This window comes from Vicugna pacos, chromosome 33, assembly GCF_048564905.1.
Source record: "Vicugna pacos chromosome 33, VicPac4, whole genome shotgun sequence".
Lineage (NCBI taxonomy): Eukaryota > Metazoa > Chordata > Mammalia > Artiodactyla > Camelidae > Vicugna > Vicugna pacos.
Window position 1 is genome coordinate 4132819 of NC_133019.1, and position 24911 is coordinate 4157729.

General features: G+C 49.7%; 1 protein-coding gene across 2 annotated transcripts in view; it reads right to left on the bottom strand.

Annotated features, from left to right (window-relative positions):
• Positions 1 to 298: 298 nt before the first annotated feature.
• FLI1 (Fli-1 proto-oncogene, ETS transcription factor) overlaps positions 299 to 24911 on the bottom strand; it is a 110085-nt gene continuing 85472 nt past the window's right edge. For both annotated transcript variants that reach the window (XM_006211658.4, XM_031670355.2), the window contains exons 6-9: positions 7101 to 7166; positions 5401 to 5460; positions 3476 to 3523; positions 299 to 2310 (exon numbers count right to left, since the gene is read on the bottom strand). In XM_006211658.4, the coding sequence (XP_006211720.4) occupies positions 1781 to 2310; positions 3476 to 3523; positions 5401 to 5460; positions 7101 to 7166 (704 nt within the window). In that variant the 3' untranslated portion in view covers positions 299 to 1780. The remainder of the gene's footprint in view (positions 2311 to 3475; positions 3524 to 5400; positions 5461 to 7100; positions 7167 to 24911) is intronic.

Sequence of the window (24911 nt, forward strand, 5' to 3'; positions counted from 1 at the left end):
CCACATACCACCCCACATACCACCGGCTTCCCGAGGTGTCCAGCTTGCAGCCGATGGGACACAATAAATCTCCGTAGCTAGCCTCCTGGTTCTGTTTCTCTGGAGACCCCTGACTAGCGGTACCAACAACCACATACAAGGACAACAATAAACCAATCGATTTTGTCCTTTCTGCTGTATGTAGCCATGAGAAAAGGGCGGTAGGAAAGGTCCCCTGGGAAACCCTCGCCTGAAGGCGAGGGGGCGGGGCTGGGGGTGGGGGAGTACGTGGCTGCAAACAAGAAGACAGTATCCTCAGTTCCGAGAGAAGAAGGCACAATTTATTTTGTCAATTTATTTTACAACATAGTCTTCATTGACAGTTGTCAGCTTACGACTTAATATAGTTTAAAAAAGTCAACGATTACCTGCAAAATTATATATATTTTAATATCTAAAAAATATATTGTATATATAGGGCAGGAAAAGGCCCTCGTATCCACAAGGGAGCATTTGGTTGTTCTCTTCAGAGCTGCGACGACTGCAGTTTGGTTATTTACAAACATTTCAAAAGCGTTAACCGTTTAAAGGGATCACCTTTGCCTGCTTGAGCTTGCTCGTTAAATAACCACACCAGTGCTTCTCTTTCTAGTTAAGTCAGTGACTCCAATGTCCCATTTCCTTTCTAGCAATAAGTCACATTATGCTTTTTAAAAACCAGGTATAAAAACATACAAACAGCCCAAATGTACAGATTGACAAAAGATGTACAAATTACATTTAAAAAAATAACAACTGACTGATAGTCACACTGTATCTGTGACCGAGGTCAACTCGTTTCTTTATTCTTTTTAACTTTTTACTTATTTACTTTTAATACTGCAGGATATAGGAAAATAACTCTGCATAATTTATACAGTAAGTTGCCTTCTGGTTGGTGGACCCTGGACTGATGTTCTAACAAGCGCACAGCACTTGTGAATCTGCTTGTGTCTAGAAATCCCTACGACTTTTCAAAGTTCTGGGACCCACTGTCATTATTTAAAAAAAAAAAAGCTATTTGACTCTCTGTCTTTCAGGAATGTCTGCATGTGCATTAACATTTCTTAGCTCATGTCTTGACTATTTCTAGAGAGAATGGTCAGCCTAGTGCCTAGTTATTGACAACTGAGAAGAATTTTGCAATGCCCGTAGCTTCTTAAATACACGCACTTGTTCTCTCTCTTAAATTCCAGTTGGGTGAAAACTTCACTGGCCTTACAACCAGTGTTCCAGTTGCCATCCACTGAATTAGGTCTTCCTAAAAGAAGGTTATAAGCTTCCTGCCTCTGTTTTCACTGTCTCAAACCAGAGCATAACTGGTTACGTCCATGATTCTGTAATCACACTGAACCCTTCAAGGTCCAAGAGGAGACCTGTGTGCTGATCAGAAACTGCTTTGGTCCTAAAAAAAAATGTAAAGAAAATCTACAGTTTCTTTCCCAGAACCATGATACAACCATTCCAGTAATCTAAATATTCAGCTCGTAAGATGGCAGGTGATTGAGACTCAAAACTGGCATACTGGCCCGTGGAATGATCCATCTCTTTGTTCAAGGTAAAGGAAGCAAGAGTTACCAACGTTAAAAAAGGGGGGAAAAAAGGAGGGTTGTTTTTAAGGGGCAAATACAAAGGTTCTCTCCTACAGGAAAGAACGTCCAGTTCTGTTTTCTCTTCCAGCCCGCCTCGGTCCTTGCGAGGCCACCAGGAAGTGTGAGAGGTGGGGCTCCAGCGAGAAGGCCACAGATGGATGATGGAGCTGCTAGTAGTAGCTGCCTAAGTGTGAGGGCACATGGGTGTTGGGGTGGCGGGGGACGTTGGGGCCTGGGTAGATCCCACCCGTGGGGGAGGTCCAGTATTGTGGCGTGGCTCCGAAGAAGCTGGAGGACGTGACCGGCATGGAGGACGGGTGCGGGGGCACAAAGTTCACCTTCTGCTGGTGGGCGTGGTAGGAAGGCACGTAGGAGATGTCGGAAGGGTACTTGTACATGGACGGCTCGGTGGGATGTGGCTGCAGCGCCTGGGCGATGCCGTGGAAGTCAAATTTGTAGGCATACCTTTTGCCGTGCACTTTGGTCATAATGTTTTTATCGTAGTAGTATCGGAGGGCCCGGCTCAGCTTGTCGTAATTCATGTTGGGTTTGCTCTTCCGCTCCCCCCAGCGCCGGGCCACCTCATCGGGGTCCGTCATTTTGAACTCCCCGTTGGTCCCCTCCCAGGTGATGCAGCTGGCGTTGGCGCTGTCGGAGAGCAACTCCAGGAGGAACTGCCAGAGCTGGATCTGCCCGCTCCCTGCAGGCAGCGGGGCAGGCGGGAGGAAGCAGAGTCTCAGCTCAGAAGGTCAGAACCCGGTTTCCCAGGTGCAAGGGCCCGCCCACCGTGGATAAGAAGCCCTTCGTCTCCTTTTCCATTCAGAATCCGCTTGCCACTGAGACTGGCATGATCAGCAGAGTCAGATCGTAAGATGATCTGCCCCAGACTTGGTGAGATTCGCAGTGGATAACCAGGCTGGACCCAGCTGTGTGACTGGGGGCAAGCCACTCCCCACCGCTTTGGGCAGGGTGTTTGAATCTCATTATCTATAAAGGCCTGAATCACTGTGTCCTCTCCACTCAGTGATGGGTCCTGCTCAGGATATTCCCCGTCAAGGCCAGAGCCCCAGCGAGAGGATGTGATAGCCAGTTAGGCTGAGGAGACCCGGACTGTTTCTGAGCCCTCATGTTTCGCTCTCTGCTGTAAGTTCTACAGAGAAGAACTTGGGCGGAGGGAGAAAAAGAAGAGAAGGAGCTGGGTGGCTTCTCTGTCCTCTGAGCAGGAGGGGCCGACACTAAGGAACGGCCTCGAGACGCGGGCAGCATGACTTCCCTGTGGGCTGAGGTGGGGGAAGGTGCCGGCCTCACTATTGCAAAGGGCTTCTGAGCTCAAATGGGAGGTGAGCTTGGGTTAAAACTCATTTGAGAGTTATTTTAATAATAAGCCCTGAAAATACGTCAAGTTTATATTATCTGCAGCCTTCTTCATAAAGCCGGATAACTCAGCAACACGTTCTCAAATCAAGGCTGATGCACCTCTGGGATACACATTCCAGTGTATGTGCAGTGTATGGTGAAGGTCACTGAGGGCTGGCTGGGACTGCTGGAACTGTTCCCTTGTCCCCCGTCCCTGCCCCATCTTTCCTTACTGAAATTTAACCTGATCCCAGTGCGGATATTCAGTGCTAGTATCTTCATTGTCCAGAAGGAGTTTCAGCCAACGGATATTATTGCCACCTAATGACAAGCCCTGTCCTCTCACCTGTCCACTAAAGAAACAGGTGTCGAACATTTCAAGAAGTACATGCTACTCCCCGGTCAGGAGCCTGAACTTAGGACACTTAAGAAGCCTCTGCGGCCTCACAAAGCTATGGAATGTTCTGGAAGGCAACCCCGGAGGCCAAAGTAAACCCAAGTAAACTCACCGGGATTGGCTAGACGACTGCTGGTCGGGCCCAGGATCTGATATGGATCTAAGGAAACAAAAAAGAAAATTGGCTTCACTGTTATTAAAAATAGAAAAACAACAGCATTAACAATAAGAATACCCCAAGGGCTCATACTTTTATTTCAATAGCATAGGAAAGCCTGATGTCAGAGAACTGCCCTGGTTTTTATTTGCAGACCTCGAAGACCTTGACCAGCGCTACGGTCTTTATCCCCATAATTACAGAAACAACATGGAATAGTAACATAAAATAGTATCATTTTTTTTCAGATTTGGTGTCTAAAATTTGTAGATAATGCTGTCATCACCTAAAACAGAATAATAAAACCATTTGGAAAGGAGCTGGCTAATGTGCACTCATCCTGGATAAGGTGAAAGATGGCTTACTAAAGGGGCTTAAAGAAGGTCCAATGCTGACTAGTCTTTAAAAGCGCTGCCTCCCCCACTAACCACCTCACACGTCTCTCCTTTTCTGATGTTACATTAAAAAAAAAAAAGTCTGGAAATCAAGCAGCCTGAGTTCAAGCTCAGCTAAGTTATAAACGAACTAACTCCCTGGATGGTCTCTGGGTATCTATTTTCTCATCCACAAAATGATGGATTGGGCCCCTGGACTCCCCAACTCCCTTCTAGTACAGCATTTTGTGATTTTAAGCTCAGAAATGTCAACACCAACCAGAATTTCTATTTTAGCTATAGAATGATTACTCCTAATTTCTCAGCTTCCTTAAACTGATGTGATTATTTAGCTGCAAAGGAAATCTTTGCAATACGGGCTTATGTGAGGTTGGTCTTTTTTTTCAGGTGAGGAAATCACGGTGGAGAGCTGGTTCCCACCTTGGCCATGTTGCCATATGTTTGGTACAATTTTGCTGTTTTTGCAAGTATAATTGTAATTTAAAAAAATCAATGTGATTTGGGGGTTTTTGCTGACAATCACGAGTTAACTTGCAGAGTCCTGAAGGCTACTGAGTCTGCCCCCTGCGATCCCCATGGCATGACGGCTGAGATATTTCTGGCAGGTAACGTCTAATTTGGCTGTTGTTGGGGATTCTTTAAGTCCTCTGTGTCAGATCCTCTCTGTCTGACTCGTGATTCACAGTCAGAAAGTGCTTAGCCTTCCTGATGAAATGCAGGCCGACTTTTCTTGCTTATCTTCAGTGGAGATGGGACACAACATCTGTCCGTCCCGAAGCAATGGCTTGTTCAAAGCTTAATCTCAGCTGTGACCCGAGTAGGGCACAGCCGCTGTCTTCAGGTATGTGAGGGACCTTCGGAGAGCATGGGAGGGAGACTTCTCTGGTGGGCAAACTGGGAAGCTTGAGTGGATGATCCAGGAAGTGGGGACTCTGGCCTTGCAAGGTAGTGAGCTCCCTGTTGCTACAAGTATTCAAGTGGAGGTGAGGTACTCATAAGACTGAGATGTTACAGAAGGATGTTATAGGCCTAGATGTCTCCAGGTTCCACTTCAATGCCAAAGAATCTCCAATTCCATGGTTTTAAAATTCCTCTGCCTTAATTGTTAAGTAGATCCATCATCGATGAGGCCTGGTGAAGCATAAAGGGCTTGGACAGCAACCTGGGAGTCTGGGGTTACAGCTCTAGTTCTCCCATAAGCCAGCCAAGTGGCCTTCGGCAAACCGCTTCACCTTTTTGGGTCTCAGCGTCTTTATCTTACAAAAGGAGGCATTTTAATTTCTAGGTTCCTCTCCCCTCTAGTATCTAGTATCCAGCAAGTCTCTACCTGATTCCAGTGCCAGTTACCCAATTCACAGATCTGTCACAGAGAGTCAAATACAGGGTTCTACGAACGAGCCAAAATGCAGTATTTGGTCTAAAGCCTCCCGTGACCACGCGGAGTCAGTGGCCGCAGAGGAGGGTTTACACGTCAGAGACAGGTACCTGGCTGGGGCCGCTGCTCAGTACCCTTACTCATTGTCTGTGCTCCTGCAAGGGGGGGACCTGCAGCAAGAAGAAAAGAAATGGTGTAAGTGGGGCCGTTCTCCACGAGGGGAGGGGAACACCTCGTCAAAGGAGGACACGTGCTTTCTCCTCCGTTCTTTCACTCACTCACTCTACTCGCTCGTCTATTCATTTCACTTTATAAATATTTGTCTAGAAGCTACTATGTGCTGGCACTGTCCTCAGTGCTGGAGATTCAGCCTCGAACCAGCAGTTCCTGGTGGAACTTTGCATTTTAATGGGGAGACAATGACAAACAGCAATAAAAACGTAGCAGAGCATGTCTAGCGGTATTGGGGCTGCAGATTTCATTTTTAAACCGAAAATTTAGAAAGGTCCTTAATGAGAGGGAGACCTCTGAGTACAGGTCACCTGCCCCGATGTTGCCATGTTTTGTGAGCTCCCCTCCAGGGTGTCTCTTACGTACACCCTTCCCACACCTGTCATCACGTCTCTGCATTAGATCTGCGTCACTCTTGCAGCATCCATGGCTTGTTCTGACTGGCATCTTCACCACTCCTCTCTCTTCCCACTGACCCATCATGTGCTATTTAGCCAGTTTAATCTTCCTAAACGATTTCACTCCACCATCCGAAACCCTAAGTGACTCACTGTTGACTAAAGAATTGAGATCTATCTTCATAGCATCTTCACGCCCTCTTCCTTCCTTTCCAGCTTTCTTTCCCTTTGTGCATCCTAACCTCCAGGAACCCGAGTCCTCCCTGCCGCACAGACATGACAACCTTGCTGTCTTTCCCTGGCCCCCACCTCTCCTGGGAGGAGGGCTTTTCCTCCCCATCCCTGCAGGTCCAAATCCTGCTTCTCCTTCCGGAGCCGACTCCTAGGGTCCCTGGCCCACAAGGCCTTCCCAGTACCACCCAGATGGAAGAGTTACATGTATGCATGGTCCCTCTCTCCTGCCTGAGATGTTGGTCTGAGTCTAATTCATCACTGGGCCAAGGGCTGGGTACAGAGTAAACAGATAATACATCTTATTAAAAAGGGTCTTGTTTACTGCTTGGGCATTAATTTGTAACCCCAACCTCTTTCTTGAAAAAATTCCCCATCTATTCCTGACCTTGACATTTTACTTCCTAGGGATAGCAAGAGCGACACATTTGGGGTCAGGAGTTTGAGTCATTCTCTCTTCCTTCTCCCTTATTGGAAAATTTTGGGTCAGACTCCAACACAAACTGATGTGTTAGACCCCCACCTTCTCCTTATCAGGTTATCCTCCTTCTCAGCCTTTCTGGGAACAGGGTAGAGATGTTGATATGACCCCATCTTGACAATCAGAGAAGCAAAGTCAAGAAGGTCATTATCATAACAGAAATGACAGAATCTAAATCCAATGATTTTTCTATCATTTCGAATCTTGTCCTGAGAAACCTCCCTACTCCAATAGTTCTAAAACCAAATGCAGTGAAATGAAACTCAAAGGGCTGAGTGAAAATCCCACACCAGCTTTCCAGAACTGGGTGTCACTGGCAGGCCCGACATTGGCAGTGGATTTTGATGTCCACTCACAAAGCAGGAACACAAAATGCTCACTCCTCTCCTCCTTTATCTCGTGACCCTGTTCTCCAGCCAGCCCTCGGAAAGAGGCTTTCCTCCCAAAGAACAGAGTGATGTTTACTTACTCTTGTTGAGGCCAGAATTCATGCTGTTGCCCCACCCGCCTCTCCGGACTGAGTCATAGGAAGGGTCTAATGGAAACGACAAAGAGGTATATTAGCATCTCCTGCTCTCCAGAAAGGCTGCATGAAGATGATCTTTCAGCCCTTAGGAGACATTAAATTTAGTTCAGCAATAACTTTCTGAGCATCATTAAATTCCAGAAGCATACTCTTCCCCCGGGGTCAAGGGGGGATGAGTAGAAGGGACACTGGCACCTGGGTTGGGAGCCCCAAAGTAATGGGAAGAACCCAAACTCGAAGTCAGAGGCTTAGTTCAAGTTCTGTCCCTGCCACTATCTGTTGTGAGACCTTGGATGAATCAAGACATCCTTGGACCTCATTTTTTTTTTAAAAGGAAGTAAACATTCACATGCTTTATCCACCTTACAGGGCTGTGCTCACCGTACCAACTAAATGTTTGTGTCCTCCCCAAATTCACATGTTAATACCTAACCCTCAATGTGACGGTTTTAGGAAGTAGGGTCTTTGGGAGGTGATTTAGTTGTAAGGGTGGAGCCTCCCTGAATGGAATTAGTGCCCTTTTAAGAAGAAGCCATAAAGGCAGTCTGCCCACTTCCTGCCACGTGAGGGCACAACGAGAAGGCAGCGCCTGCAGTCCAGAAGGGAGCCCTTCCCGGAACCTGACCATGCTGGCACCGCGACCTCAGACGTCCAGGCTCCAGGACTGTGCCAGGTACGTTTCTGTTGGTTATAACCATGTGGCTTACGGTACTGTGTTACAACAGGCTGAATGGGTGAAGTCGGGTAATGATCAAGTGAGATAACATACGCGAGGCATCTTATAAAGCATTCTGCAAATATAATCTAAGTTTAGAAATAAAAAAAAAATGTCCAAAGCCCTCCATGCAGCTCTGTGGAGGTGGGTGACATCCGGATTAAAGGCCCCTGGGAGGACCATCTCCCAGCCCAGGCCAGGAGGTCCCGGGCAGCGGCTCCTACCCCCCACTTCAGTGCACGGATGCTGTGGGCACATTCTGGGCTCTCCTCGGCCTCTCACGCTTTTATGTTGATAGTGGAAAGGCCTGGGCGATGACCGCAGAGAAAGGAAGGCCAGAGGTGTGGCTGGAACAAGAAACGAGGGCTGGAGAGATGCTTCCTGCCTGCAAGTGCACAGAAGCTTCCAGATTGCCTCGACGGGTCCTCCCTTGAAACTCAACATTGGTGATCCCACCGCCTTTCTTGAAAGAAGCCACAGGCTCCCATAACCATGTTCAGAAATTGCTTAACCGACTGGCTGGAAAGGTTTCCTTTCTCAGGGTGTGAGTCCCGCTCAGACGCGGAGCAGGAATGAGCACTGGAGCTTAAGGATGCAGAATGGTGACTCTCAAAGGCTTTCCGTGGACAACAAAGCAGCCATAAAAACCATCCGAACAAACGGAGCGCAAACCTCGTCCGAGGACGTCAGACAGGGCGAAACACACCCGCCCCGCCCCAGCCCGCGCGTCTCCACCAATCAGAATGGGGCCCGCGGAGGTGGCCCGGCTCGTCGCCCGCCCGCTATCTTGTCTCTGGCCAAGAAGAACCGAAAGACAAAAACGAGTTTCTCGTGGAGAAATCCCCGTGCGGACGCGCCTCCCTCCTGGCTCTGGAAAAGCCAGCGCTGCTTCAAAATTACAGTCTTTAGCAATTGGCATGAAACGCCAAACAGGGGGTGAGGGGGTGGAGACAGGAGGAAGGCGGGGAAAGGGGGCCAAAGAGAGGCAGAGCTGGGCTCATTTAAGTCGTCTGTTTTGATTTTTATTTGGCTTTTTTTTTTTTTCCACAAAGAGATTTTTTTCCTGCAAGTAGATTCTTCTGCTTGCTAAAAAGCAAAAGAAAACAAAAACAAACAACGAACCCAACTTGTGTACAAGCTTGGGATGCGGCTGAGGGTTCTCTTGGGCATCGTCTGGGCTGTCTTGCTGGGGTCTGCAGAGTGTGTGCGAGGCTGGGGTGCCCTCAAGGAAAGGAAAGGCCGGTTTCTTCAAAGTTTTTTTTTTTTTTTTTTTTTTTTTTTTTGGTGCGGGAGGATGCTGGTTAGGCCTCCGGTAATTTATGTGGGCCTGCATTCTGCAGTCTATTGTGTGTTTGGCCATAGAGTGGATGTGAAAGAATGTAAAACAAGTTCCCCTTCCTTGCCTTTAAATAGAAGATAACAGATTGTGAGTAAATACGGCTCATGGGCCAAAGGAGGGCTGGGGAAATACTAAGGTTCTGGGAGGTTAAGGAGGGAGTGGCAAGTGGGATTGGGGTGGGGGGACATGAGTGAGGCCTCCTTGGAGAGAAGAGGGTGGGCAGTGTGGTGGGCACATGGAAGGGGTGAGTGATGAGACATGAATGTGGTGCAGGGGCAGCCGTGGGTGGGGCTGCGGGACTAAAATGGAGGGGGAGCAGGCTGGAAGAGGGGACTGAGGCCAGGTTCAAGGTCATGTCATCCGCTGCTCGGCAAGCTTCCTGGCCCTGGGTTACAGGCACTGGAAACCGGGAGAGGTTTTGGACACGCAGCGGTACCATGAAAGCAGGGTGCGATGGGGCGCCAAGCTTGCGGTGACATGTGGGATGGATAGAGTGAGCATGGGGTGGGGGGAGGGGAAGGAGGTGAATCTAGCAGGAACAGAACAGAAAGTGGAATAGAAAGTGACAGATTCATGCAGAAAGAAAAAACAAATCACTAAGTTCCAGGAATCGGTGTGTGTTAGCTGAAGTTCTGACTTGACTTCTGGCTTACTGTGCTGATAAGACCTCTGACTCAAAGTTTTCTAATCAGTTTTTCTACTCAATCATTCATCTGCTGGAGGCGTCCACCCTCTCTGAAAGCTGTTATATTCATTAAGAAGAACCTTTTTTTTTTAGCCTATTATGGCTTTGGCTAGAGTTACCATTGATTTTTTTTTTTAATTGAAGTATAGTCAGTTACAATGTGTCAGTCTCTGGTGTACAGCACAATGTCCCAGTCATGCATGTACATATGTATGTTCATTTTCATATTCTGTTCCATTAAAGGTTATTATAAGATATTGAATATAGTTCCCTGTGCTATACCGAAGGTCCTAGCCACAGCAATTAGGCAAGAAAAAGAAATAAAAAGAATCTAAAATGGAAGAGAAGAGGTAAAACCATTGACTTATCAACTTTTCTTCCTATTCTTTTATTCTCGCTCCACGGGCAGAGCAAGCATGCTAAAGTCACAGCAGGCCTGGATGAATTCCCTCTAACCAACAGAGGGCGGGTGATGGCTGGGTTCTTCCCTAAGTGCCCAACCACGCTGAAGTCCATGCCTTATCAGAGAAGTGTTTGGGAGCCCCATCGTTTTGTTGGAGAACCCAGTTCTCCCACAGGCCTGCCTGGGGCCTGGGGAAGCCTAGCTGAGAGGACTTTTGAGGTCCCAACCAACTCTAAAGTCTTCTGGTAGGTAAAAAAATGACATGACAGAAACAAGAGAAGCCACCAGCAATCAGCCTAAACTGTGTCCTCCTGTGGAGTTAAGAGAGCAATAAACAGCTGTGGACTGGGCCGTAGGTGGGCGTCGTTAGCTGAGGGTCCGGGAGCAGAGTGTGGAATCGGAGCATCAGGGACCACAGGACTCCCTCCTACTTGTTCTTTCATCCCCACCTATTTGCATGGAAAATCCTGCCCCTGGCGCCTGAGTCCACAAAGGACACCTGTGTCCATTTACAGAGGAATTGAACAAATGCTGTCTGTGGGCACTGGGGTTCATGGGGATACCAACTAAATGTACGATTTAAATGAAAACCAATGGTTTTGATGTAAGTCCTACTGCAGAGACAAAGCCGAAGATGGAAAGGCCAAGGCCAGGGACTGAGGTCTGGTGTTCTGCCTTAGAGATCTGAAGAACCAGGGGTACCCAAGGAGGGTCCCAGGCGGACAGCTGGCATTGCAGCAGAGTCAGCCTTGGAAGATTCTAGCAATTAGTATGATTGTCTTTGCATGTTATATACCTCAAGAATGTTCAGACCCAGAAACACGTTCTCCAGCCCTGCCGAATACATGTCAATTCCCCTCCCCACTCCACCCCCTTTCTCAGGTCCGCAAGGGTAGGGAGCCTTCTTCTGTTCTCTGATAGAACCAAGCACCTACAACAGTGCCCAGCACAGAGCAGGAACACGGTAAGTATCTGCTGAATGTACGAAAACGGGGCCAATATTTTCTCCTTCCTGCTAAACACACACACTTTCTCTTGCTGTTCCCTATTTTATTAGCTGAAGAGAATTCACAGCCCTGACCCCGACTTCTCGCCACTCAGTGAAGTCTCCGTGCGATTTCAGTCTGGGCGATGGGGAGTGAAGACTGTAAACCCTGTGTGCCCTTTGAGCTGGACAACGATCCACCCATTACAGGGCAGAGGCTGAAACCTTTTTCCCCAGGGGATGTCCAGGACGAGATGCCACTCATTTAAACAGCCTGCATTTTATTTTATATATATTTTAACAATGTCATTGTTGACATGAGGGCCTTTTTTCCCCACTAAAAGTCATACAAATGAGAACTTAGTAGTGTGGTCAGCAGACACACAAGCAGAAATGTATCTATAACCAAAATGGTGAAGCCTGGGCTAGGAAGTGACCCCAAGACTCACATTTCTGCACAAACACTCTCCCTGCCCTGGCCCGACGCCTGGCTGGGTCGGGGGTCCCTGACCCCTGGATGCCGGTCAGCTTGGGGAGCTCTCCTGCAAGGTGTGCCTGGACCAAGGGGCAGCCCCACCCCGAATATGCTGCCTGCTGTCTGCTGAGAACTGACTTCTGAAAACACATGCTTAAGTAGCAGCCAAGGGCACAGTGGGCAAAAATGGGACCGTTAGGGACCAGCAGAGCTGCTGGTCTCAGAACTTCCGTGTGGTGGCAGATGCTTCATCGGAAGAAAACCACCCTGATTGTGACACTCGCTGTTCACTCCAGTGATGGCTGGTGCCCCCTGGCTTGAGAGGGTACCAGAACGACGAATCTGAACTGCAACGCCTTTTCAGAGGAGTCCTACCAGGAGGGTTTTGCGTGGAGCTTACAGTTTTAAGCAGTCCTGAGATCAACTTTTGCCAAAGCAAAGTGAGGCCAGAGCCTTGTTCTGGGGCATCTGGGCACCGTGCGCGAGGCATTGTGGATAATTCAGCCTCACGTATATAATGGCCTGAACAGTATCTCCTTTATGGGCTGCTTGGTGTTGTTGACTTTGACATTAAATGCCCTCTTAGATTCCAGGAGAGCCTCCCGGGGTGGAGAAATACGAGCATGGAGATTTTTTTTCTGAAAAGTCCTTGTTGGAAGGTGAAAGCTTTCTCTGGACGTGACCTTCTCACAGACATCCTAGTGTTAACTCAGCTTCTGTGTGAAGCTGTGAAACGCGTCCCAGAAATCTGGCCAAACATCTCAGGAAAGACATTTTCTGCTCTGATGCTGACAGTTCGTCGTCTAAAGGCCCAATGTCCCCGGCAACATGCAGCCCCATGCTTTGTCATGACCTCACCCGGAGGCCAGAGATGAGAGACAGCAGCACACAAAAGCCTCTCTCTTCACCCCTGACGACATAAGACCGTGCTTTCAATTACTTGATGGAAAAAGATGAATTTTCCCTGAAACGTCTCTTCGAATTTCTGCTTGGCAGCACCTGGCCCTGTTTATCCTTGGAAAGCCCGGCTTCTGAATGCAGACCTTTCAGCCCAAGAATGGGCAGGGCCGCTCCAGCTCAGAGCAGAGGCTCCTCTCAGTCCGATCCAGACCTCCTTTCTTGGAAGAGTGTGAGGACACCAAAGGAGAAAAGCTCAAACAAAGGGGACCCCGCACCCAAAGCCCCGAACTTCCAAGAAGTCCCCTAGAAGGAAGACCATCGCCCAAACCACCCCACACCCACTGTACCCGGGGGCAGCAGCCTCACTATTGGTCGGGGGCTGGGCCAGACGATCCTCCAAGACCCCCTCTCCTTCCGAGGTCCCAGGTCATAAGAGGACCAGCCTTTGAGGAGGACCAGAACCTGTCGACCACCAACCAAACTCTGCCTCACTCCGGGCTCTCCTTCTTGCTGGGCCCCACCCGTGACGGCCTGCCCTGTTTCCTGAGCCTTTCCAACTCAGGACCAGCCTCTTGTCTGCCACTATCACTCCTGTCAGAGACCACACCAGATGTCTGATCTGCTGGCCTGGCCTCCCACTTCAAAAGCAGAGCACAGGCAACTAGCCCCTAAGCTGTGGAAGGTTCTGCAGGGCGGATGCCCTGGTGAAGACACCCGTTCTCTCTGGCGGCCCAGGGGTGATGTCACGGCATTTAGAATCCATTTGCCCTGGGTTCAGATCCCCGCGCCGCCACTGACTCTGCTGAACCATCTTGGTCCAAAGGTTACTCTGCCTTTTTGAGCCCCTAAGAAGGATTAATAACAGACCTTTTCTAGGGTGGCTAGGAGGATTAAATAAGCATTGGATAAACGACAGTTAAAAATATACACAATATACACAGAGTCTAATACAGTCTTGCTTGAATTTCTAAGATGTTTATCTTGGTGAATTACAGCTAAAAAGCTCAGCAGGAAAGGCCTTTACATCTTCTCTTAAGAGATAAGAGAAGATGTAAAGGAGGAAGGCTACTCCACTCCTGTGCTCCCAGCCCAGTGACGCCCAAATCCGAACCAAGCATGGCTCTCTTTTAGGAGGAGAAATGGGTTACCCTGGGTCCCAGTGTAGAATGGCTGCTCCAGGAGATGGTAGTGTGGTGCTTCCAGCTGCCTGCGGGGCTATTACTAGGCTGAGGTCTGACCGAGCGTCCTCCCTGCTCCCCAGACTGTCAGCACCTCCAGTTCCCTGCGCAGCCGGCCCCGGAACTCAGAACGGGGTCCTCGCCTCATTTCAGCCCATCCTGTCGGGGCAGCTCGGCCTCCACCTCAGGGGCGTCTTATGTTCTAAAGAGCAACAGAGGATCTTGGCTTCCACGGAGGCCTCGGGAGGAGGGAAATACCTAGGGAAGGGTTTCCTCAAACTTGGAACTCACAGAAAAAAAAATATCCTGGATCAGATTTCCTTTGCTCAAGGATCTTGTCCTGGAATCCAAGCAGCCCCTGAGCCCCAGAACCAGCCCCGCTGCGTGGGGTATAATGGAGGCACTGTTTCAGGAATTCCGCGTGCGAAGGGAAGAAGGGACACGTGAGAGAAATCCTTGAAAAAAATGGATGGCTTCCAAGTATGAGGGTCTGGAAAGGCCAGTGGCACGTGACAGGCGGCCTTGCCACAGTCCCCCGGGGCCCCCGCGGGCCCGGACCCTTCCTCCACTGGGTTCCTCCTGTGGGCTCTGCGTCTAAATGACACACAAGTCTAAATGACCTCTTTATTTTGATAAGGCCTCAAAGTGGGATTTGGGGGCCAGCCTTATGTGGAAAAGCAATTCATATGGACTAGATTAATTAGGTGTTGGCCCCAAACTCCCCTCCTCATTGAGCCCTGCAGACGCAACTTAATTGCATACTTCTTGGGTCAAATATGCCTCAGGTTTAAGAGGATTCCAGGTCGGAAAAAGAAAACCTAACAGCTCACTTAGGTAACAGGGCTTGAGGATAAATGAGAGGTAGTCTGTGTTCAGCCCCCTCTGGTCCCCATCTGACCCCCTCCCACCGGCGTTCCTCAGCGGGGTCTCCCTTGCTCTCTTTGGCGGCCCAGGATCCAGTCTCGTGTCTGCTGCCCAGTTCAGCTCCGGCATCTTTCCTTCCAAAGTCCTGCAGGTCAAGGCTCACCGGTGAGGGTCTTAACGTGCAGTGCTCTCGCCTGTCCAGGCTCCTGGTGTAATCTGTGCCCTGGCTTGGTGATCATCTTTGGGGAGAGAGGGGCTGTCTCTTATCACCTTCGTTTCCTTCTCCCGCCCCAGGCTTTTCCTCTTCCCCAGAAGGAGCTTACTGGACTTAACACATAGTTCATCTCCCACACATGTTCATTTACTCAACAACATTTTCTTGAATGTCCACTATGGTACCAGACGCTGTCTTACGTGCTGGGAACACAATGGCCATTGGAGGAACATCCTTGCTCTTGGAGCCGACATTCCAAACAAACAGTAAAACCACATCGTATATTAGAAGGTGGCGAGTGCTACTGATTAAAAGAAAACAGGCGAAAGGGAGGAGGCAGTGCCGGGACGGGGAGGGCCTCACCGATAACATAATTTGAGCGAAGACGACCTGTCCAGCGTCACGAACCCGAGCTCTCCAGGGCGCCATGATTCTCTTATGCAAAGTGACTGGGGCTTCCTGCGTTGCTTTCAGAGCCCTTCTGGAAAGTCAACTCTTTGTTATCAATTCTTTATCTGGTGAGAATTACGTTATGTTTGAAGATGAAACACTTAGCTTAATATCTTGACAGCATCTTTTTGATGTTTGGTTGAGCGAGAGTGAAAAGCAAGATGAGCTTAGTCTATGAAAGAATTGGCCGATTTCTGACAGTTTTAGAATCAGGGTAGTTGCCCGATCTGCGGTCTTAGCCTCGCACTGACTGAGGATTGCTGTTCAAATCAAGAAACTTAAAATCCCAGTGCTTCCTGTGATTAGCTTTTTAATCTGCATCTGAAGTGGTCTGCAGGAAGGTGCTCTGGGCTCAGTGCGGGAGAAGCGGACAGGTGACTTCAGTTCATCTCTGTGACCCGGTAGGTGAGCACGAAACACTCCCACCTCCGAGTCCAGCGTCCACACGTCAAAGCAGAGTAAAGACAAAGGGCCGGCGACGCTCGGCAGGTGGAACGTGGTCTCACTCATATATTAGAATCCAAGGCTTCTTTGCAGGCTGAAAGGGACTTCAGACATTATCTAAACCAGACATGCAAATTAGCACAGGCCTGGAGGCCCAAAGCCTGAGAGAAAGCATATGTGGCCATATAAGAATTTTAACAGAAATTGAAAGTATGACTCATAGCAGAAAAGCTGCCTTTCACTCCCCTAGGGTACTGGGCAGGACTGATAAGTGTTTTACAGGCAGCCCAAAGACTCTGGAAGCTCAAAGAACTTTCAGAATCATCCTGAGAACGATTTCCACCTCTTTGGAAGAGGGATACCTGCATCTCACCACGTGCAAGGCCATCTGTGGTGTTACTAAGGGCGCTTGAAGATTTTCATGGGGAAGAATTCCATAATTTCTCTTCAGTCCATCTCAAACAGGGAAACAGGTCGATGCAATAGAAAGAAGTCTATATTAGGGTTGGCCTCCCACCTCTGCCAGTGTCAACTTAGGCAAGTGACAGTTTCTCTGAATCTCAGTCAACCTATCCGTAACATGTAGATACTTGGGGGGAAAATGCTTCCCCTAAAATTTAAGAATTTGGAAAAGCAAACGGCCTATTTAATCCCTGCACCCTGCTTTTGTGAGTAAATGAAGTCGTGCGTGTGAAAATGCTTTCTGTGCTCCAAAGTGTCCGCTACAGCTGTGGCTGTTCTTCCTTTCCAGAGTTTTAGTCTTTGAAAATAAGAACTTCATCTTTCTTGCGTCAACCAAGGCTCATTTCTTCTGGTTCTTTCTTTAGTGAACCAGAAGGATTGAGCAAACATTTAATTAAGTTGACAAACTAGATTTTCCTTCCTCGGTGACTCCATCAACTGTCAGTGGCATTTACTGAATATTGACAGGGCTGGAAAAAAGGCTACAGGACCAAACTCGCAATGAAGGACCACCAGGTGGCCTGTAATCTGGCCCACAGACAGCTTGTGGGTGTGGTGGGGCCTCAGGAGAGACTGCAATGCTTCAGGAATAAGGGGGAAATATCTTGAAGAAGGCGGGGCTTGAATTGGGCTTTGAAGGGTGTGTGAGATTTTGATAAAATAATAATCCCACTTAATTTACCCTTTCTCTTGAGAATATGCCTAACACAAGACTTTGAACTTCATCAGAGGCATGTTAAACTTTTTATTTATCCTCGCATGTGAAAGCTTACAGATCCCTGATGCTGGGGAGGAGAAGCCACGCAGGTCCTGGTTAGCGTCTCTAACCACAGAATTTCATCCTCAAAGATTTTATCTTCTCCCAATAGGCTATTTCGTGAGAAATAAGTTATGTATTATCTTAGGCTTCTCTGAAGAGAGTAAGTTGTTGTATCTATAAAAAGAACTTGGGGAAGGTTTTTATATTAAAATAACAAACGATGCGGTCTATGCCTTGGCTTTTCACTAGAAGATTCCGTGAACCCTACAGCTCTACCTGGAAGGAGAGAAGCTTCTCTCTCTTGAGACAAAGAGAGAGAGAGGGAGAAAAAATTGGTTTATGAGCATGAGACTAAACAAGCATCTTTTAAATATATTTCAGCGACTACTGCCCCCCAAACAGTCTCCCTGTAGAATTTCTAAGTCATTGCATTCTGCCAAACAAATGGATTTGGAATATTCTGCATGGAGATGACCACCTGGGGGTCCTCTGGAGAGCTTGCAGATCTAGCCTTTTCATTCCAAAGTGCTCTGCCCTCCCCGCCCCAACACAGCTAACAGCGGTCACTTGTAGTTTCTATTACAAACCAGGACCACGTGGTGAGGGAACTGGAGGTACATCAACCAAGGCCAATTTCACTTTGTGCCTCAGCTCTGCTCTCTGGGACGGGATGAGATGTCAGAGTCAAAGCGAAACTTGGTAGAGGTGGGAGGCCTAAAATAGTAGCAGTCAAGAGTCTGGAGATGAATTGGAAATGCAAAACCCAAACGGCCCACTCTGCAAGTGTGAAATGCCACTGAGAAACCGGCATCCCTGCGGTGGCGGTGGTGCTCCACTGCTCACCATCGGGGGGGCGGAGCAGTCGGCTGGCCGAGTCCAGTTGGAGGGGTGCTCTGGTGGTCAAGGCGCCCCCAAATGCCCCCGTCCCCGCAGCCCTGCGCCTCTCCTCGGCCCCCTCTGAGGGTTACTTAGAGCCATTCTCCTTTATTAAAATGCAGCAGGGCTCCCACCTGCCTCGTCACCGTCATGAATATTGCAGAGCGAGCTGGTGCTGACCAGAGTCTGGATTTCTCCAGGGAGCATCTGCGAGCAGCTCTGATAAAGGTCACGACACGGGACAGGCCCCAAGGGGCAGGAAGGTCACACCGTGGGCACTTCGAAGCACCAGGGACAGTACCAGGGGCCCGGGTGCCCGCAGGCATGGGGAAGAGGAAAGACCAATGATGTGGCGGCAGAAAGGAGGCTGCGGCAGAGCACCGAAGGCACGTTTCTTCTCCGCTGAGTGTTTGAATAAAGCCCTGGCTCTCGGCGGTGGGGTGACGTGGGGAAGGGGATTTCACAGGCAGTGGGATGTGCTTACTCTCAGAGCACCCTGCTCCAACTCCGCCCGCCAAGGGCATGTATGAACTAGGAACGGGGTGTGGGGTCGGGGGGCCACAGCCGCCTGGCACATGCCTTTAAAATGGTCCAGGTGAAGCTGATACCCTTCCTTCTCCTCCTTGAGAAGCTTCTTGAGGCAAGGCATGGCTCACCTGTTGTCATTTGAGGAAATACCACAACTAGATTTATCGCACTGATGTCCACCCGCCCTTGTTTTAGTAGTTGTTTATCGCAGTCCTTATTGATCAACAGGGTGTTGCTCAACGTAGCATTTCCCTCCCTAAATCTCTTCTTTTCCCTTCATTTTTAAAAAATGTAATATTAAACACACAGCTGCGTAACGCTGTCTGAATTACACAGCATGACAGTGGAAAAGCACAGCTGGGAAGCCACCCGACGTGCTGCTTAAAACGCGAGTGCTGAGCACACCGAGTGAGGCTCCTGATTGTTTTTTTGGACCAAGCAGAAATCAGTGAATCTCCTGGTATCACGTTAACAACTGGATGACCTCAGCTTCCTGGGAGAAGTGGGCTGCTCCGTGGAGGGGCGGGTGGAGCGGGGTGGGGGCTGCGGTGACCGACTCTGCTCTGCTTCCTGCTGTCTCGGTGATCTGGGCTTAACCTATCTGTGCCTTCTCCTGGGCAAAATGGGAACACAGTCATGCCAACGACACGAGGTTGTCAGTGACGTGCACAGGTGAAGTGAACAGGAACGTTCCTGGCACAGAGTAAGCCCTCAGTCAATGGGAGCTGTTATCATTATGGGGGGGGGTAAGGAAGGTAAGAGAAGGAGGGCGGAAGTGAGCGGGAGTTAACTTTTCCCTGCAGTACGACTGTCCCAAAATGTGTGGGCACACACAGCAAGAGGACCCAGATCTGCAGGGGCCCCCAGGGGAGTCTAAGCTGATAAAAAAATGGGGCAAAAGGGTGCAGTGGAGACCTCGTCTTGTGCCTGAGATCTGCCCTCGGCAAGCTCTTCCCTCTACTCCTGGATGGGACCGATCACAGCCTCCGAGGAATCACCTTGAGGTCAGGTGAAGGGGAACTTGATGGCAAGTAGAGAGGAAAAGGCGAGTACAGCTCCCTTCCTCGCAGTGGACGAGGCCACATTGTCACCCTCAGACTTAGAAACGTCACGAAGGGTGAGTGTCGCAGTAAGCTTGTGAGGAGTAGCTTAAGGCACTTTGTCTATACTTTTTCTCCATCAGTCCCCCATCCACCCTCCATCCATGCTCCATCCATCATGCATCCATCATCCATCCAGTGGCCTTTTCTAAGGCTCCGTCCCCACCTCCAAGATGCTTCAAGTTTTGCAAGACCAGCAGCCGTTGGGTTGGCTCCGTCAGATGTTACCCTGGGAACAGCGGGTTCAAGCGAAGCGCCGGGGGAAGGGGTGGCGGAGGAGGCGTCCTCTGACCTGGGCTGTGGGAAGTGAGTGTGGCTCCTAGGATGCGGATGGGGTGGGGCTGAGACAGCCAGGGAAGGGATGCCAGGCAAAGAGAGAATGAGGAGACATTCAAAATTCTGTTTGGAAAGAGTCTGGAGAGGAATCCATTCACATCAGAAGGACACATTTTTTTGGTCAGAACCTCAATGGGCAACACTGTGCTGTCGGCCAAGCTGTCAGACCCCAGACCCCAAAGTGACCTGGGCCGTGCTGGACGGTGCCCCTGGTCATTCTGCACAGCTGGACCCGGACGGCCTGCAATTATGCACACTCAGGAGAGGGTGGGCTTTGCCTCACAAACCCTCAGGCAGTGGCAGCAAAGTCAGCTGATGTCAGTGGCAGAGGAGACAGGACGGAGAGATGCCTGCTGTACTCCGGGTGGTCACCCCAGTTGTGCCTGACTGCCCCCCCAACCCCAGGGTCCGGCAGCTGACAGGCACCGACCTCGGAATTCTCTCCCCAAGTAAGACAGACCTATGGTGGTGTACTTCTTTTCAAGTCATCAATGCATCCATCAGACACAGAAACTGAGGGGGAATGATCATGGGAAGAGATCTCTGCACACATTTCCAAAAAAAGTCTTTAAAAGAATAGAATGAACACAATTTGAATGATTCCTGAGACAGAAGAGCTCTTTCAAAGAAGGGGATTTATGCCTTTAGTAGAACTAAACGAACTACCCCAATGAGACCCCTCTCTACCCGCCTCTAACGCGGCCACGGGGCAACGCTGAAAGCTGTTATCCTGGAACAAATTTACACTTGTCTTAGGAAACAGGCTAAGCGTTTCCAACAATTTAGAGAAAGTGTGTCCTAGTCGCTGTGGAACCCACACATGTGATAACGGTGCACACAGCACAGCCACGGCACAAAATAACAGTTCTTTTACTCAGAGAAAGGAAGGATAATGGTTACTTAGAAAGTGTCCCAGACAAGCTGTCAAATTGAATTCAGAGAGCTGGAATCTGACTCCAAGACAGGGCTGGCTGGCTAAATTCCCTCGGGATTGGGGTTTCCTGCCTGCTACAGCATACAGACAAAGATTCTTTGTTTCCAGACCTCTCTCTCTCTCTCTTTCTCTCTCTCTCTTTCTCTCTCTCTCAATCTCTCTCTGGTGGACACACACACACACTCAGCTCTCCAAAGAAGGTCAGCTCGAAAGCAGACAAAACATTAACTCTGGAATTTCAAAGGAAAACAATAATAATAAAAAAAAAACGGAGAGAGCAAGCTACTGTCTGTTCAATAATCATAAATCTTGCCTTTGGACACAGAAACAGCACACACTCACACATACACAGACACACACACACACTGAGAGATCATCCCTGCTTTTGCTAAAAATGGACTAGAGGCATTTCATCATAAAGGGAAAACATAAAATGACAAACTTATTAGCAGGCCCCCCCGTGAGGCCTCAATACCCTCACATTTTAAGTGCACGTCCGCTAACACAGACAGGGCCCGCGGAGCCATGTCACCTGCTACATGAGAGATGTTATTTACTCCCTAAAACTAACAGGCATTACCTCACAGCATTACAGGCCTTTTCCTTCACGCACACGTGTTCCAGACCAACCGGCACAGCCCCCCCGCCGTGCGCTCCCCAAAAGTGGCCCTCACTCGGGATGCTGCCCGAAGCCCGCCCCCACCTCCTGTGCCGAGCCCCGAAATCCGCCACCCTTGCTCGGTGCGACACACTCGGGGCACAGGAATCAATATTCTGCCCTCGTCTGCATTTTCTCCACCAGAACAAAACTTCTTGGGCATCTTTTAAATCATAGAAAATTTTGGAGATGTGGAAAAGCAGAGAGAAAAGTCTACTGCCCGCGGAGGGCCCTGAGGCTTTACTGGGCATGAACTCAGGGCCCGCCTTATTTCACATCTCCTCCCCCTATTCCTTCCCCACCCAGACCCTGAAGAAAATCCCTGGCTCTGGGCTCCTTTCCTTCGGTTTCTTGTAAGCCCCCGAGATTCCCACCCAAGTCTCCCTGCTCATGCTTGCGTCCCACACTGGGGCCCACGGGGGACACTCGGGCACACCCGCAGGAGCTCACTGAGTCCCTTCCCCAAAACCCAGCCTGAGCACGAGCAGCCCCTATGCAGGACAGATCCAGACGTGCTGATGGGGTCTTTGGTGCCCACCTTCCCTTCGTTCAGCGTCCATTTCCAGCACCAACATGCTGGGCACTTCCAGGGGCATCCCCTCTTTCACCATGAGCCCAACATTAAGTCATAAAGGGCTCCCCCTAGAGGATGAGAATGCAGGGGGATGTAGCGAGACGGGATGATACACCGGCTACATCCAACACGGTGCTGAATCACAGACTGGTCTGCATTTCTACACCCCCTTACAGGGCAGCTGGTTGGGCACCATCTTTTTGAGGCTCAGCCTAGTGTCCCTGATGGAGTAGATTCTTAATAAACGAAGAGATGGATGAACGGGGTGGAGGAGGGCCTGAGTCCTGCCTACGGTTCTGGGTGAAGCTCCTGACTCCCAGTGTGGTCTTGGGGGGGCTCATGCCATCTCTTGCCTCCCATCTCCTCTGTCCCCTGAAAGGTTTGGAGTGGATGGTCCACTTCAGCATTGAATGATTTGTCATCTCTTCATTACTTGCAGGGAACTTCTTGTACGTAGCACACATTTTTCTATTTGATTATATGCAGTTTCATATTATTCCTTGATAGTTCCACAGGTATATCTCCCTAGTAAGATTGTAAGAACTTGGCCGTCTCATCTCTGGTGTTAGCAGGTCGCAGGATACAGGGTGGCATCCTTCACAGCCCTTGGCACAGGGTCAGCATGGGGCAAACCCTCAAAAATATTCTCATAATTCTGTGATACTACGGCTAATTACACTGTAATTCTTGGGGCTAACACAGCGAGCCCTTCCCAGTGTGGCAGACACCACGGTAAGTGGCTTAGGAGCAGGATGTCACCCCCAAAGGGACACTCAGATTATCCTCATTTCATACGTGAGAAAACTGAAGAAAAAAGTAAGTGACCGGACCAAGGTGGCACGGCCTCTTTGAGTCCAGAGCCTGAGTTTTGAATCAGTACGCAACGATGCTGAAATACGAGCCGAACGCCTGCCTTGGGTAAACTGAGAGCATTAATTAAAGAATGTTTATGCTGTCAGACGCTTGAACTGAATATGCTGAGACAATGAGGTGAGAAACAGCTTGGAGGGAGGAAAGAACAGCTCAGGCCTGTGTCTGGGTCCTGCTCTACTCCGAGGCCCGGGGGGCTTCCGATGAGCCCCGTTGCCTCTCTGTGCCTCGCTTCCATGAACTACAGAATGGTAGCAGGATGCCCGCCCCGCCGGCTCCTGGCGATGGGGAGAGGCGCAAATGAGATTACGGGCGTCAAATGCCGACCCGGAGGGGCTGCTGAAACGCGGCGGCTGCTCCGCGCAGGGGCCCCGCCATCTGGAAATCTCCCTGAGAGAAGCAGGGTTCGCGTTAGCACGCCCTTGAGCACCCGTTAGGCATTTCACGACGCAGGACGCGGAGAGGTGGTCCCCCGACCCGCTCCCACGCTTAGTGCGCAGGCGGACAGGCTGTTGATCCGTCAGCCCGGGCACCTGCAGGCCGGGGGCTCCGCGGGCCGCCGGCCGGCCGCGTGGAGGACGTTCCACCGCGGGTCCTGAAAGGCTTCCCGGCGGCAGGGCCCGGCTGGCTTATGAGTTCCAGGAGTTAATAAACAAGGAGCTCAGTCTCCTCTGACTCCGGGAGCGTCGGAGGTATTCACACAGATCCAGCGCGAGGAGCCAAGGAAGTGAGGGCTCAGGGTGCAGAGCAGCTCGGAAGGCGAGCCTGCTGCTCGCCCGCCGGGGCGCGCGGGGAGGGCCGGGGCAGGGCTGCCCGGACGCGCGCCGGAGCCTGACCCGCGTCCAGCGTGGACACTCTCGCCCCCGGGTGTGGCGGTCGGAGTGCGAGGCTGAGAGAACCCGCGGTCCTGGCCCCAAGACTCCTTTGTTCTTGGGCTGGTCGTGTAACTTCTAGAACCTCAGTGTCCTCCCGATAAAATCAGGTTCCCAGCCCCCGTCCCAGTTCTGCATCTACTTTTTAGACACACATCATGGGGGCGTGTAAGAAAGGGGCTTCTGAGCGGTGGAGTGATGTACTAACATAAAGCTGTCAAAATCAGTAATAGTTACAACATTATCAACACAAGGATGGAAAAGAAGGAACAACCACGTGCTCAATTCAACCGACTCCTTCGTTAGTATACCCGGAGGTCCTGCTCTTTCTTTTCTAGGTCGATTTGGGGCCAGGAAAGGTCAAGCTAAACGGCCCAGTGTGTCTCCGAGAACACCTAGCTGTCTCTGAGATGGGCATCCCTGTTCCCTTCAGGTTTGTGTCTGTATTGTATGACCTCACTGCTCAGCCTGCGCTGCAGGTTTAAGTTACCTGGAAAGCTTTAAAAAAAATCCCCCAGCCCGCGTGCCACGCCTAGAGATTCTGAATCAACTGGTCGTGTTGGCAGCATTTTAAAACATTTTCTTGTGTTTACTTTTGCAGTTTTTTTTCCAGTTGTATCTATAACTGAAAAAACTTTCAGTTTCAGGTACATATACATTGATAATTACATGTTATACGTATATATAATTTTCAGATTATTTTCCGTTGTAGGTTATTACAAGATGTTGGCTATTGTTCCTGCGCCATACAGTAAATCCTTGTTGCTTCTCTGTTTTATGTATAGTAGTTTCTGTCTGTTAATCCTGAACTTCTAATTTATCCCTCTCCCCTCCCCCTTTCCCCCTTGGTAACCAGAAGTGTATTTTCTCTGTGAGTCTGTTTCTGTTTTGTATATAGATTCATTTGCATTGTTTTTTTTTAGATTCCACACATAAGTGACATCATATAATATTTGTCTTTCTCTGTCTGACTTCTTTCACTTAGTATGATCATCTCTAGGTCCATCCATGTTGCTGGAAACGGCAATATTTCATTCTTTCTTTTGGCTGAGTAATACTCCATCCTGTGTGTGTGTATACATGTCACATCTTCTTAACCCAACTGTCTACGGGTGGGAACTTAGGCTGTTTC